At 42.3% G+C, this 15,878-nt stretch overlaps 2 protein-coding genes across 2 annotated transcripts; one reads left to right on the forward strand and one right to left on the reverse strand.

Moving 5' to 3' along the window:
- Positions 1–5,460: 5,460 nt before the first annotated feature.
- On the reverse strand, positions 5,461–7,517 carry LOC107490832 (uncharacterized). The gene is made up of 3 exons (XM_016111650.1): positions 6,771–7,517; positions 6,463–6,613; positions 5,461–6,386 (listed from the first exon to the last, which is right to left on the reverse strand). Exons 1-3 carry the CDS (start codon positions 7,515–7,517, stop codon positions 5,461–5,463), a joined length of 1,824 nt encoding a protein of 607 aa, XP_015967136.1.
- Positions 7,518–12,604: 5,087 nt separating this feature from the next.
- Positions 12,605–15,789, forward strand: LOC107490831 (receptor-like protein EIX1). The gene is made up of 6 exons (XM_021144033.1): positions 12,605–12,696; positions 12,851–12,873; positions 13,647–13,804; positions 14,124–14,310; positions 14,428–15,638; positions 15,772–15,789. The coding sequence occupies exons 1-6, from the start codon at positions 12,605–12,607 to the stop codon at positions 15,787–15,789; spliced, it is 1,689 nt and encodes a 562-aa protein (XP_020999692.1).
- Positions 15,790–15,878: the final 89 nt, after the last annotated feature.

A 15,878-nucleotide genomic window follows, 5' to 3' on the forward strand; every position in this document is an offset into this window, starting at 1 on the left:
GTATATGCACGTATTAGGAATATATATCAATAATATTTAGAAGATAATAAAAAATCAATCCAAATAATTTAAATTTATTTTAAATATATTAATAAAAATTAAATAAGACAAATAGAAATAGAACTATTTTAGGAATAAAATTTCCGACTACCTAATAATGGTTGATTTAATTTCCGTTGATCACATATTTTGAATCTTACTTTTCTAAAATGGCTTGAATATGTGAATTTTATTTATTTTACTAAATTATATTATTTTATCTTAGTTCTAGAAAATTTATTGTCACAGTCTAAAATAAGCTATAATTGACACTCAGGGAAATAGTCCCCTAACAAATTTAACCGACTCAAATATAAGTTGAATAAGAAAGTTACAAATATTATACAAATTCTAAAATAAATAATTATACACTTATAACAAAATTAAGATAATTAAAAAATAGTTGGATCCTGTCTATGACATATGGAGCATATACATCTAGGAACTCGATAAAGATTAGGCACTCAGTGCAGATCGTTACTCTTGAATAGAAAGTCTCACATAGTCAAGTATTTGTTCCTGAAAAATATTTTTAAAAAAATGGGGTGAGTTTTACAACTTAGTGACTAGACAATACATCTATAATCTACATAAGACAATATATATAAGCATTATTATCAAAGTAATTTTAATTAGAAAATAGTAGTTGATAATTATAAGTGAATCAATAAGGAAGTTCTCATACAGAAATCAAATCAAAAGTCCACACTTGGACGGCTCCACCTCTATGAGTAGCCCTTTCCTCTAGTGTGTCCGTATAGAATAACAGATCCAACGTGTGGCCTACACGTTAGGCTAGCAACGCCCCTGCTGGCTGAGGTCTGAGTCAGATGCATCTAGGTTAACGTCATAACCGCCGTTAACTACGGTTTTCTAATACGAGCCTCCCAAACCAATTCAAAACATATAGTTTCAAATACAATAAATCCCTAATCTTTCAAATATATAAGGTATCGGATCAAATCAAATCAGATAATATTTTCTCATCAGAAATAATTTTTCAATCATACTTTTTCAATCATAAGAAATTTCAAACATGTTTCACAATCTTTAAAGTAAGTGAATACCAATAAATACTTCAATGATTCAAAAACAGATATTCAAGTAAAATCAAACATCAAACATTTTGGAATAATGTAAAACTTCATCAAAAATATATATGGTCTCATTTATGGTTCCGAAAGTATAAACTTCATAAAAATGAATTATTAAATTCTAATAAATCTATTATTCTAATCAATTTAAAATCGTTCAAGGCAAATATAGTGAGTATAATTCAAAGTTCATAATAGATATATGTTAAAATAATTATAGATGCCCAATCAAACAATTATAAATGTAAAGCCTTCTCACAACGTGGTCCCAACGGACTGAAGAGATAAAATCCGGAGTGTCAAAGTAAAGGTTACGAAAGAGCGCAGAATTTGGATTGGAGCAATGGCATCAACTTCAATTCTTACGGTAGCAACAATGGCAACAGCACCAGGCAAATCCAGTAGATTCAGATCGAATAAAAAGACAAATACAAATATAGTTCTGAAAATCCAAAACAGAATAGAAATAGAAAATAAATCAGAACAAGAGCAAAGCAGAAAAACGAAATGGGGATATAGATAAGGTGAAAATGGAATAGAACAAGGGAAGAAGTTAAACCAGAACAGTGGCAAGACAGTGTTACCGGCAAATTTTGAAGCTCCAGCGTTTTCTGACAACAATAAGAGCAACACTAGTGAAGCAAAGCAGTGGTGGCATTAAATCCTCGGCTTTTTTACGTAAATACGCATGGAGATAACTTTAATTCCCAAAATGCGCATGGATGAAAATGTTTCTGCAAATGCGCACCCCCAACTCGCAAGGAGTAACCACGAAATGGAAATGGTATACACATCAAGGAGGGTGTCCACGAAATGGGATCATGGCACTGACACAAACCATTTCGTTCCTGGCACAAAGGAAATGCAGCATGTCAAGCTTGGTGTCCACGAATTGGACCATTACACGCATGGCAAGCACGAAATGGGGGACTTCACTTATGGCACACACGAAATGGACCAAATCAAGTGTGTCATCCACGAGTTGGGCATTTCATGGGAGGCACACACGAAATGGCCATCCTCAAGTGTGGCAGGCACGAAATGGGGGGGGGACAGTCAAAGCAGCAATTGCAGTTTCCGTACGAGCATGCATTGGGTGAAAGTGAGGCAATTTATTGTTGGGTTGTGAGTTTGAAGCATATAAAAGGAGGTTGTGGGAGGGGAGGGGACCAGAGAGAAGGTAAAAAAAGGAGAAGTGAAGTAGTGGGTTGCTTCGGTGAAAAAAAAGAGAAGTTGAGGAGTAATTTAATTATTAAAAAAATGAGTGGAAGTGGAATTAATGTGGAAGAAAATCTTAATAGGTTGGATGAATTTCACATTTCGGCTCATTTACATGTTAAGGTGAGTTTATTTTTCTTAATTACAAAAAAAAGATTTGTTAATAATTTAAATAATTATTTTAAACTATATAATTGTGTTTTGATCTATTTCAATTTCAGCCGGCACGAGTCTTGACTCCGCATGGCACGCTGGTCGATGTTTTCTCTGTAGACGAAGCAGATCCGAGTATGGAGATTAGGAGGCAGATGCTGGAGCCGTATCTAAGAAGAGCCGGCTTCTATTATGCGTCTCTGATAAAGCGTTTTGAGTACGACAACCCAATGATTAGCGCTCTTGTGGAGAGATGGCGTCCTGAGACCCATACATTCCACCTCCCATGGGGTGAGTGTACTATCACTTTGGAGGATGTTGCCATGCAGGTGGGGTTACCAATCGACGGTGAACCGGTCAGCGGCACTCTGAGGTCATGGAGTAAGTTCCACCAGAGAGATATTTGGCAATGGTGTGAGAAACTCCTTGGAGAAGTTCCTGACGGACATGTTGGGACCACAAAGTATAACATAAAACTGAAATGGCTCAGGAGTAGACTACAACAGATGTCTCTTGACTCTCCCGATGAGGCCCTCGTACGGTATGCACGTTGTTACATTATGTATTTATTGGGTGGCGTTTTACTTCCTGACAAAGCGAACAACACGGTTCACGTACGTTATCTTCCTCTCTTGGCAAACTATGAAGCCATTAGTACATATAGTTGGGGTAGTGCCGTGCTCTGTTGGTTGTATAGAGGCATGTGCCTAGCGACTGATTATAACGTCGAGGGAATGTCTGGTTGTCATACACTGTTGATGTCTTGGATATACTTCAAGCTTCCTTTCTGGGCACCGGACGTGACGAGCCCATACACGTTTTCGTTAGCTACAACGTAATAAGTTTTCTTCCATATGTTCTGCATTTGTGCTTTGTGTTCTTGTTTCCTCTGTGTAATTTTTTAAATGTGGTTATAATTTCATTCTGTTCTTTCGCAGGTGGGCGGGCAAGAGAGGAAAGAATGACTGCACCGAGCAACGCTTACAAAGGCATCGGCTTAGGTTGGACAATTTGAAGGTGGATGAGGTAACTATTCCCGTTGCATCACTCTCGCATGATATTGTTTTGTCCCATGAAATTTAGTCTACCTATGTAAATGACATTTTGATTTGGTAGTTTGTGTGGATGCCGTACAGGGATGCACGTATTTTGTCGAGGGTGCCTGCGGACTTTCTTGGTGCTCTGCATGGGGATTTCTATATGGCGGTCGTGCCACTTATTCTGTTCCACTGGATCGAGATTGTTAACATCGATAGAGTCATGCGGCAATTTGGCGGCAAACAAAGTCCACCGAACCCTCCATTAAACATAGACACCTTCCATCGCCAGTCGGCTCGCAACGACGATGGATGGTGGCCCATCCGCCTGCAGACATGGTTTGAAGTATGGGCAAACAGACGGACTGTATCATATCGGCTAGAGATTGATAGGGCAAATACCTTGCATCCCAGTCATGATTATTACAGGTGGTATTGCTCGAGAACAAAGAGGTTTCTGTCACCTCCGGAGGCCTTCCTTGATCCCCGAGGAGATGATATTCCGCGAGGGGCTCTGGCAGAGTACGGTAGAGGCCCAGTCGTTCAGCTACTAGCAGTTCCGCAAGACAGGAGACGCCATCGTTCCCGCCGTGGAAGACATCAGGCTGTCGAAGCTGATGAGATGCAGGTCCCAGACTCTCCAGTTCCGGATCCAGGTCAGGTTAATGTTTGGAGTCAGCAGGATCATCCACCGGTGGAAGTGAATTTCCCTGGAGATGTCTACTGCCCGCAGCCGTTCATCGCAGAGGACCCCTTTCAGTCATCCACGGTCCATCAGTATATGCCTTACAATAGTACCTACGAGGAGGGTAGTTCATCGCAGAGGGGCGGTACACAGGACCTGATTGACTCTATGGATCGAGTTGGTTGGACAAACTTTTCATCTTTATTTGATGGCCTAGATCAATTCATTCCTTCTCAGGCATCACCACGCACACCCACAGACTTAGGACTTGCACTTCGACCGTCTGATTCAGGTAGTCACCCCCTGTCGGAAGGAGGAGATATGTTTCTGTAGGTGACATGGCCAGATCCCAGATGTGCCTGTTCGAGCCATCGTTGTTAGAGGGCCGTCGCTTATCATATGCGGGGGCTGATGATGTAGGGGAGGAGGCACAGCCAGGACATCCCCGCCGCGACACTCGAGCACCTTCATGTGGTACAGGTGGGAGGTTGGGACATGCTGGACACCATCACTAGTTCACGTTATGGTTTTAAGGTTATTTGTTATCGTCCGATGGTTGTATTTTCCCTTCGTTTGTACTTTATTATGTTTTATGGTGTCGTATTTCGTGGTTGTAACTTTTTTACGGTTATCTGTGTTGTGATGTATTAAATTCAGTGTTGTTAATGTTCACGTAGTACTGGTTGCAAATTTGTGTGATCATTTGACAAGAAAAGGAAATATTGCATTCATCTCTTTAATTCTAAAACATATCACATCACACCGACTAAAGACGAGAATTTAAATAAATTGAAAATAAAACAACACTCAATATCCGTTCCAGCCACGCCGCTAAGTGCCAGTGACATGAGGACAATGCTCCTAGTATGCCCTGATTGCCTGCAAATTCCACATCGCTTTCCCGGTCCAGGCTCTACGTCGTCCATCTCATTCCGAATTCTTGTCGACACAGGTCGGCCATCCATCGATCGTCGCAGGTGGGGATTAGGACGCAGAAGTTATCCTTCGTGGGGTGGCCACACTTCCTCATCAGGCAATGGGGGAAACTCCATCTGATATACCCGGAAAACATTTTCGACCCGGTACACATCATCGACATATGACTGCCAATCAAGCCTAGCATGGGCACATGTTGCAAGCGCGTGGGCACATGGGTAGTGTAATGCCTGGAAGTAGCCGCAGTCACACCGTCTTTGCTGGAGGTATACTCTGAATCTGGATTGAGACCCTACTGTCACGGTAAATTTTTAGTCCAAGGCCGTGACACTACGCCGGCTATCTCATCGACGGTGAAGATCGATGTCGCCCTGTCGTGTGATATGACAAGCACCTGCGTGATTCCCTCCCTGTTGGCAAGTATTGCCTTTTGCAAGAACTGTGAGAACATCTGGCCACATGCAACCTGTGCTTCTGCCTGCCGACCCTTCTGGACAAACAATGCATTTAAACGGTGGTATGTGGACTTCACAATTGCACACACCGGAAGGTTACGAGTGCCCTTCATCACAGAGTTGATACACTCAGAAAGGTTCGTTGTCATGTGACCATATCGGCGCCCCTCATCGCGGTGTTGGAGCCATTTCGGTGGCTCTAACCCTCTTATCCAAGCCATAATTGCTGGGGACGTGGCTGGATCCTCTGCGCTGATTAACTCTAGGTAGTACTGTGCCTGCTCTTGGGTCTTCGAGTATGCAGCGCTAACAAGATGTCTTTTGGCTTCTTTACTCTTGAAGTTTGTTGCGAAATTGGACGCAATGTGTCGGACACAGTAAACATTGTGTTCCCAGCCACAACCCTCTCGCTCCAACGCAGCCTTTATGGCCACATGCCTGTCAAAGATCAGTGGAACATCTGGTTGCGTAGCCACATGTCTCCTTAAGTTGGTCAGAAAGAAGTACCATGCATCTGTATTCTCCCGTTCCACTAGCGCGAAAGCTATGGGAAGAATGTTGTTGTTTCCGTCCTGTGCTATTCCCATCAACAAGGTACCCGTGTACTTACCATACAGGTGTGTTCCATCAACCGAAACTAGAGGTTTGCAGTGCTTGAATGCCTTGACACACGATGGGAATGACCAGAATACTTGATGAAACATGACGCTTTCACGATCGAGGGTGTTGTCCACGTAGTATGGTCGGGTTTGTAGGTCAGCAATTGTCCCTATGACGAAATGCCAAATTCGTAAGAGCATGAAAACTATTACAAAACTAGTATGCAATCCAATAGATAGGCTTACCTGGAACAAAGGTTTGCAACGCATTGAAGTATCTCTCTAACTGGTTATAAGAATCATCACAGTATCCATAGATTCTCGCTATTGCCTTTTGCTTCGCTAGCCAAACCTTTTTGTAAAACACCTTGTATCCGTATGCCGATTCCACGGACTCCTGCAACACTTTTATGCAAATCGTTTATGTGCTGGCATATGACATTTGAATCCAGTTGAGCATGATCTTGCGAAGTCTCGGACGCCAAACAAGTGTGAGGCCCTTGGTATTTTCGAACTTCCCAAAATCTGGACGCCCTCGTCTTCGCAACCCTCACCATCCAGGAACATTGGTCACCAAAAAGTTTGCACCGACAAACATACCTGGTATGATCTGACTCCACTACTTTGAATTTCGCACTTCGACGTATGTTGTAGTTCTTAACAGCAAGCATTGCTGCATCCTTAGTCAGGAATTTCAGGCCAACCTCTAGCTCCATTTCACCTGTCAAATCATAGTTACTGGGTATGTCCTCTGCATTTGTCGAGTTCATTGGACCAAGACTGAGGTGCAGGTAATGGTCGGGGGTGCCGATGGAAAGAGCTCCGACCCTTGCAACATTGATCGGTTCAACAACACTTGGGATGACCCTTTCGCCCTGAACCGGTTGGGTTTCCGGAACAACCTCTGCTTCCTCTCCACTATCATTCTCAATCTCGTCTTCCTCAGATGAGTCAGCCAACCCGTCGGCCATTCCTTCCGAATATGCAACATGGACATTCGGGAAGGGTCGTCGGTCAGGTATTTTTATATTCTGGGCGGGGGCCACGAAGGCATTAAAGGACGGACTACGACCCCTACCTATGTCCAAAAATGGAATGCCTTCACCAGCACCGGAATTTCGCATTTCCTCCACGTTATTCGAACTAGATGAGCTGCCCCCCACATCTTGGAGCTTCACGCAGAGTTCCATCGAATAGATGCTTCTGATGCTACGATGATATGAAAACATCATCGACACGTGCTGGTCAGATTTAATATGCATCTTCTGATATGTAAACGAATTAGCTACAGCAACGGGCATCCTGTAAATGAGCGTATTGATCTCCTTTTTTCCAATCTACCCAGTGTTCATCAGAATCATATTTTTAAGTTGTTGCAGACACGACTGTGGAGAAATCATTATCCAAAGTGGGTCGTCACACATAAAGGTCACTCCCTCACCTATATACGAAATTTCACCATTGGGATATATAATGACATAAATATATTCAGATGCCATTATGACACCCAAAAATTAGTGAAAGTAGCTCCTGTGAGAGTGGAATTTTCGGAGAAGAAAGAAGGGTAGAAGAAGTGAGAGTGAGAAATGTGGGTTTACTTCTACTGGCGAAGGGCTTTTATAGCCTAGCCGTTGTCCCAATTCGTGTGCAGTACACACAAATTTCTGACATTTTGTGTGCGGTACAGGAGACATGGATTCTGAACTCAGCCGTACACCCATTTCACTGATGCCTGCCGTGAATTCCTCCTTCCATTTCGCTGCTGCCCTCTTGGAAATGGGATATCCATTTCGTGTGTGGTTAGCATGACATGGAATGCCCATTTCGTGGGCACCATAATTGAAATGGAGTTCATTTCCATTTCACGGGCAGAGGACACAAAATGGCAATGCGCATTTACAGAAAGATTTCCAGCCATGCGCATTTTGGGAATTAATGTTTTTTAGATGCGCATTTAGGTAAAAAAAGCCGCATATCATATGCGCATTTTGGGAACACAATGTTTACTGTGTCCGACACATTGCGTCCAATTTCGCAACAAACTTCAAGAGTAAAGAAGCCAAAAGACATCTTGTTAGCGCTGCATACTCGAAGACCCAAGAGCAGGCACATTACTACCTAGAGTTAATCAGCGCGGAGGATCCAGCCACGTCCCCAGCAATTATGGCTTGGATAAGAGGGTTAGAGCCACCGAAATGGCTCCAACACCGCGATAAGGGGCGCCGATATGGTCACATGACAACGAATCTTTCTGAGTGTATCAACTCCGTGATGAAGGGCACTCATAACCTTCCAGTGTGTGCAATTGTGAAGTCCACGTACCACCGTTTAAATGCATTGTTTGTCCAGAAGGGTCGGCAGGCAGAAGCACAGGTTGCATGTGGCCAGATGTTCTCACAGTTCTTGCAAAAGGCAATACTTGCCAACAGGGAGGGAATCATGCAGATGCTTGTCATATCACACGACAGGGCGACATCGATCTTCACTGTCGATGAGATAGCCGGCGTAGGGTCTCAATCCAGATTCAGAGTATACCTCCAGCAAAGACGGTGTAACTGCGGCTACTTCCAGGCATTGCACTACCCATGTGCCCATGCTAGGCTTGATTGGCAATCATATGTCGATGATGTGTACCGGGTCGAAAATGTTTTCCGGGTATATCAGATGGAGTTTCCCCCATTGCCTGATGAGGAAGTGTGGCCACCCCACGAAGGACAACTTCTCCGTCCTAATCCCCACCTGCGACGATCGATGGATGGCCGACCTGTGTCGACAAGAATTCGGAATGAGATGGACGACGTAGAGCCTGGACCGGGAAAGCGATGTGGAATTTGCAGGCAATCAGGGCATACTAGGAGACATTGTCCTCATGTCACTGGCACTTAGCGGCGTGGCTGGGTCGGATATTGAGTGTTGTTTTATTTTCAATTTATTTAAATTCTCGTCTTTAGTCGGTGTGATGTGATATGTTTTAGAATTAAAAAGATGAATGCAATATTTCCTTTTCTTGTCAAATGATCACACAAATTTGCAACCAGTACTACATGAACATTAACAACACTGAATTTAATACATCACAACACAGATAACCGTAAAAAAGTTACAACCACGAAATACGACACTATAAAACATAATAAAGTACAAACGAAGGGAAAATACAACCATCGGACGATAACAAATAACCTTAAAACCATAACGTGAACTAGTGATGGTGTCCAGCATGTCACAACCTCCCACCTGTACCACATGAAGGTGCTCGAGTGTCGCGGCGGGGATGTCCTGGCTGTGCCTCCTCCCCTACATCATCAGCCCCCGCATATGATAAGCGACGGCCCTCTAACAACGATGGCTCGAACAGGCACATCTGGGATCTGGCTGTGTCACCTACAAAAACAGATCTCCTCCTTCCGACAGGGGGTGACTACCTGAATCAGACGGTCGAAGTGCAAGTCCTAAGTCGGTGGGTGTGCGTGGTGATGCCTGAGAAGGAATGAATTGATCTAGGCCATCAAATAAAGATGAAAAGTTTGTCCAACCAACTCGATCCATAGAGTCAATCAGGTCCTGTGTACCGCCCCTCTGCGATGAACTACCCTCCTCGTAGGTACTATTGTAAGGCATATACTGATGGACCGTGGATGACTGAAAGGGGTCCTCTACGATGAACGGCTGCGGGCAGTAGACATCTCCAGGGAAATTCACTTCCACCGGTGGATGATCCTGCTGACTCCAAACATTAACCTTACCTGGATCCGGAACTGGAGAGTCTGGGACCTGCATCTCATCAGCTTCGACAGCCTGATGTCTTCCACGGCGGGAACGATGGTGTCTCTTGTCCTGCGGAACTGCTGGTAGCTGAACGACTGGGCCTCTACCGTACTCTGCCGGAGCCCCTCGCGGAATATCATCTCCTCGGGGATCATGGAAGGCCTCCAGGGGTGACAGAAACCTCTTTGTTCTCGAGCAATACCACCTGTAATAATCATGACTGGGATGCAAGGTATCTGGCCTATCAATCTCTAGCCGATATGATACAGTCCGTCTGTTTGCCCATACTTCAAACCATGTCTACAGGCGGATGGGCCACCATCCATCGTCGTTGCGAGCCGACTGGCGATGGAAGGTGTCTATGTTTAATGGAGGGTTCGGTGGACCTTGTTTGTCGCCAAATTGCCGCATGACTCTATCGATGTTAACAATCTCGATCCAGCGGAACAGAATAAGTGGCACGACCGCCGTATAGAAATCCCCATGCGGAGCACCAAGAAAGTCCGCAGGCACCCTCGACAAAATACGTGCATCCCTGTACGGCATCCACACAAACTACCAAATCAAAATGTCATTTACACAGGTAGACTAAACTTCATGGGACAAAACAATATCATGCGAGAGTGATGCAATAGGAATAGTTACCTCATCCACCTTCAAATTGTCCAACCTAAGCCGATGCCTTTGTAAGCGTTGCTCGGTGCAGTCATTCTTTCCTCTCTTGTCCGCCCACCTGCGAAAGAACAGAATGAAATTATAACCACATTTAAAAAATTACGCAGAGGAAATAAGAACACAAAGCACAAATACAGAACATATGGAAGAAAACTTATTACGTTGTAGTTAACGGAAACATGTATGGGCTCGTCACGTCCGGTGCCCAGAAAGGAAGCCTGAAGTATATCCAAGACATCAACAGTGTATGACAATCAGACATTCCCTCGACGTTATAATCAGTCGCTAGGCACATGCCTCTATACAACCAACAGAGCACGGCACTACCCCAACTATATGTACTAATGGCTTCATAGTTTGCCAGGAGAGGAAGATAACGTACGTGAACCGTGTTGTTCGCTTTGTCAGGAAGTAAAACGCCACCCAATAAATACATAAATACATAATGTAACAACGTGCATACCGTACGAGGGCCTCCTCGGGAGAGTCAAGAGGCATCTGTTGCAGTCTACTCCTGAGCCACTTCAGTTTTATGTTATACTTCGTGGTCCCAACATGTCCGTCAGGAACTTCTCCAAGGAGTTCCTCACACCATTGCCAAATATCTCTCTGGTGGAACTTACTCCATGACCTCAGAGTGCCGCTGACCGGTTCACCGTCGATTGGTAACCCCACCTGCATGGCAACATCCTCCAAAGTGATAGTACACTCACCCCATGGGAGGTGGAATGTATGGGTCTCAGGACGCCATCTCTCCACAAGAGCGCTAATCATTGGGTTGTCGTACTCAAAACGCTTTATCAGAGACGCATAATAGAAGCCGGCTCTTCTTAGATACGGCTCCAGCATCTGCCTCCTAATCTCCATACTCGGATCTGCTTCGTCTACAGAGAAAACATCGACCAGCGTGCCATGCAGAGTCAAGACACGTGCCGGCTGAAATTGAAATAGATCAAAACACAATTATATAGTTTAAAATAATTATTTAAATTATTAACAAATTTTTTTTTTGTAATTAAGAAAAATAAACTCACCTTAACATGTAAATGAGCCGAAATGTGAAATTCATCCAACCTATTAAGATTTTCTTCCACATTAATTCCACTTCCACTCATTTTTTTAATAATTAAATTACTCCTCAACTTCTCTTTTTTTTTCTCACCGAAGCCACCAACTACTTCACTTCTCCTTTTTTTACCTTGGCTTTGGTCCCCTCCCCTCCCACAACCTCCTTTTATATGCTGTAGAATCACAACCCAACAATAAATTACCTCACTTTCACCCAATGCATGCTCGTACGGGAACTGCAACACTGAGACTTTGACTGCCACCCCCCCATTTCGTGCCTGCCACACTTGAGGATGGCCATTTCGTGTGTGCCTCCCATGAAATGCCCAACTCGTGGATGACACACTTGATTTGGTCCATTTCGTGTGTGCCATAAGTGAAGTCCCCCATTTCGTGCTTGCCATGCGTGTAATGGTCCAATTCGTGGACACCAAGCTTGACATGCTGCATTTCCTTTGTGCCAGGAACGAAATGGTTTGTGTCAGTGCCATGATCCCATTTCGTGGACACCCTCCTTGATGTGGATACTATTTCCATTTCGTGGTTGCTCCTTGCGAGTTGGGGGTGCACATTTGCAGAAACATTTTCATCCATGCGCATTTTGGGAATTAAAGTTATCTCCATGCGTATTTACGTAAAAAAGCCTTAAATCCTCCCCTCCGGCAGTGGCATCAGTAACTTCAACGAAAATGGGGAGGCCAGGGGTCCGCCACGGTGGAGCAAGGTAGGGGCTGAAGTAACTTCGGGTGCACCAACAGTGAGCCTCGGCGACAGCAACAGTAAAAACCTCCATCATCACCTCCGCTCGCGACTACCACCTTCCTTCCCTCTATCTTTTAGCTCTCTCACCATCTCTGCTCTTCCCGCTGCAACAACGATGTCTCCCTTCGACGGTGGTTCCTTCGACGGTGATGACACCGCGCCTCTTCCCTCTTCTCGTCGCATCTTCTCTCTCAATGTTTCTTTCCGGTTCGTCTCTCTCTCTTTCTCTACCTCCATAACTCGACGGTGGTGACAGCTTTCCTTTGCTTCGTCAGCGTTGTCATCTTCTTCTCTTCTCCCCTCGGCATCTTTCTCACTCCATCTTTTCTATTTCTTTCTTTTTCTTTTGTTCTGATTTCAGAGTGTGTGCTTGTGTGAAAGTGAGTAAGTGTGTGGATTTAATTTAGGAATTAGGGTTAGAGTTTAATTTGAAAAAAAGAGGAATAAGGGTATTGTATGAATTTTACACCTATTCATTTTCTTTTAAATTTGTTCCTTGTTTTTACCCAAAATATCATTTTTATTAAATATATCAACTTACTTAATTTCTCAATCAATAATAAAAAATACAGTAATTAAAATTGAAAGAAATTTTTGGGGCCAGCAACTTTTAATATTTGTAATCAGTATAAATACTAAGTTATTTTTAACAAATAAATTTTATTAATTATGTATATAAACTCTGAATAACATGTGTCCAAATTATATTAATTTATGTGTATAAAATTCTGGTAAATATAGATATAAATTATATACTTTTTTATTTATAAAATGCCTATAAATATATATTATTGTTGACTAAATACAAGCAAAAAATAATAATATTTGTTTACCATATGTAACATTTTCGACACATCCACGTTATTATTAAAGAAGTAGAAGATGCAAACAGATATTTTGGATACATAGACGTTATTCCACTATATATATGATTATATGGGCCTTGGAGTTTTCAAAGAGAGCAAGTATAGAGAACACTACACAAAACTTTCTATATTTGTGGCTTGTATGAACTCATATTCTTATTTGAGCTACTGATCATATTCTCTTTGTAGAAATACATATATATACTTGGAAGAAACTAGAAACGATGAGCAATTACTTTCTAAAATGGGATTATGCATTATTAGTGGTGCTTATTATGTTGTATGATGCAGGATTAATCCATGGGGAAGTGACATGCTTAGAGAATGAGAGGCAAGCACTCCTCCGCTTCAAAGAAGGCATAAAAGATCCTTGGGACGTGCTGTCAACATGGAGGGACGATGATTGTTGCAAATGGCAGGGAATTACATGCAGCAACCAAACTGCTCATGTACTCCGCCTTCATCTCCGTGGATCATATTCACATTATTTATTTGGTCAAGCCAATATCTCCACCTTGATTGACTTGCAAAATCTTCAACATTTAGATCTCAGTAACAATATTTTTTTTAACAGTTATATCTCAGAACACATTGGCTTGTTTTCCAAGTTAAAATATCTCAATCTCTCAGATGTTGGTTTTGCTGGGAGTATTCCTTATCAACTAGGGAATCTTACACATTTACAGTATTTGGATCTGAGCTACAATGGTCTTGATGGATTTATTTGGGAGTATTCCTTATCAACTAGGGAATCTTACACATTTACAGTATTTGGATCTGAGCTACAATGGTCTTGATGGATTTATCCCATATCAACTCAAACACTTGAGACAACTACAATATCTCAGTCTTCGAGGGTATCTTGAACTTTCAGGAGCAATCCCTTTTCAAAGTGGTGATCTTCCATTGCTGCACACTCTCAAGCTCGGTGGTGACTTTGATCTCGAAAGTAAAGGTGTAGAATGGGTGTCTAATCTCTCCTTTTTAAATACTCTTGACTTCAGTTGTTACTCAGAACCGTTGAGAGTGGTCACCGAAGTTTACTAAGCTAAGCATATTCCAAACTTAACAGAGCTGAGGTTGTCGGATTGTAGTCTTTCTGATAATGATGTTCAACTTTTGTTTCATATTCATTCTAACTATTCTTCCACTACTCCCCTTACCATCCTTGATTTATCTGATAATATGTTGACATCATCCACATTTCAGTTGTTGTCCAACCTCAGCTTTCACCTTCGGGAGCTTTATCTTTCATCTAATGATATTGTTTTGTCACAATCTCATTACCCAAACTTTCCTTCTCTAGTGAGCCTTGACCTTTCTTATAATAATCTCACTTCATTAGTGTTTCAAGGAAATTTCAACTTCAGCTCCAACCTTGAAATGCTTGATTTGTCAAATTGCAGTCTTACGGATACAAGTTTTCTGGTGTCATCTACTTCCATTGTGAATTCTTCATCTTCTCTTGTTAGCCTTGATCTCTACTATAACCTGTTGACATCATCAAACATATTTCACTGGATCTTCAACTTCACAGCCAATCTTCACACCCTTGATCTTGGTTTCAACTTGTTAGAAGGTCCTGTTCCACTAGGTTTTGACAAAGCAGTGAAATCTCTTGAATATCTCGATCTCTCTCATAACAATCTGCACGGAGAGATTCCCCATTTCTTTGGAAACATTTGCACACTACAATCACTATACTTGTCATATAACAACTTGAGTGGGGACTTTTCAAGATTCATTCAAAATTCATCATGGTGCAACAGACACATATTTCAGGAGCTATATTTGTCTTACAATCAAATCACTGGCGTGATACCTAAAAGCATCAGAGTGTTATCTGAGTTGGAATATCTGTCCCTAAAAGGGAATTCTTTGAAGGGTGAAATTACTGAATCACATCTCACAAACTTTTCCAAATTAAAAAAATTGGTGTTGTCTTACAACTCAATATCTCTAAAGTTTGTCCCCGGATGGATTCCTCCTTTTCAGTTAATATATTTGAGTCTAGCATCTTGCAAGTTGGGTCCTAACTTTCCAAGTTGGCTACAAAATCAAAATCACTTAAGTTTTCTGGATATTTCTGATGCGGGAATTCATGGGCCTGTACCAGAGTGGTTTTGGCATAAGTTCCAAGTTGTAGGATATTATTTGAATATGTCCCACAACAATTTTATAGGTACTATGTCAAATTTACCGCCAAGGTTATCCGACACCAGAGCATATCTAGATTTGAGTTCAAATCAATTTGAGGGTGCAATTCCATCGTTTTTGCGGCAGGCAACGTGGTTGATTCTCTCTGAAAATAAATTTTCAGATGTGTCATCACTGTTGTGTGACAACAGCACTACTGCTACAAGCTCACTCCTCAGTCTAGATTTAACAAACAATCAAATAAATGGACAACTTCCAGATTGTTGGGGATCTGTAAACACATTATTGTTTCTTGATTTAAGCAATAATAGTTTGTCAGGGAAGATCCCACCATCCATGGGCTCTCTTAACAAATTAAAAGCTTTG

This window comes from Arachis duranensis, chromosome 5 (genome assembly GCF_000817695.3).
Source record: "Arachis duranensis cultivar V14167 chromosome 5, aradu.V14167.gnm2.J7QH, whole genome shotgun sequence".
Taxonomy (NCBI): Eukaryota; Viridiplantae; Streptophyta; class Magnoliopsida; order Fabales; family Fabaceae; genus Arachis; species Arachis duranensis.

Excerpts from the sequence above, each read along its gene's own strand:
- LOC107490832 (XM_016111650.1), bottom strand. The coding sequence starts at position 7,517 with ATGCCCGTTGCTGTAGCTAATTCGTTTACATATCAGAAGATGCATATT. Across the intron at positions 6,614-6,770 it reads GTGACCAATGTTCCTGGATG|GAGTCCGTGGAATCGGCATA; the intron begins GTGAGGGTTGCG and ends AAAGTGTTGCAG. Across the intron at positions 6,387-6,462 it reads GTTGCAAACCTTTGTTCCAG|GGACAATTGCTGACCTACAA; the intron begins GTAAGCCTATCT and ends ATTTCGTCATAG.
- LOC107490831 (XM_021144033.1), top strand. The coding sequence starts at position 12,605 with ATGTCTCCCTTCGACGGTGGTTCCTTCGACGGTGATGACACCGCGCCT. Across the intron at positions 12,697-12,850 it reads TCTCTCAATGTTTCTTTCCG|AGTGTGTGCTTGTGTGAAAG; the intron begins GTTCGTCTCTCT and ends TTCTGATTTCAG. Across the intron at positions 13,805-14,123 it reads GCAGCAACCAAACTGCTCAT|TATTTGGATCTGAGCTACAA; the intron begins GTACTCCGCCTT and ends ACACATTTACAG.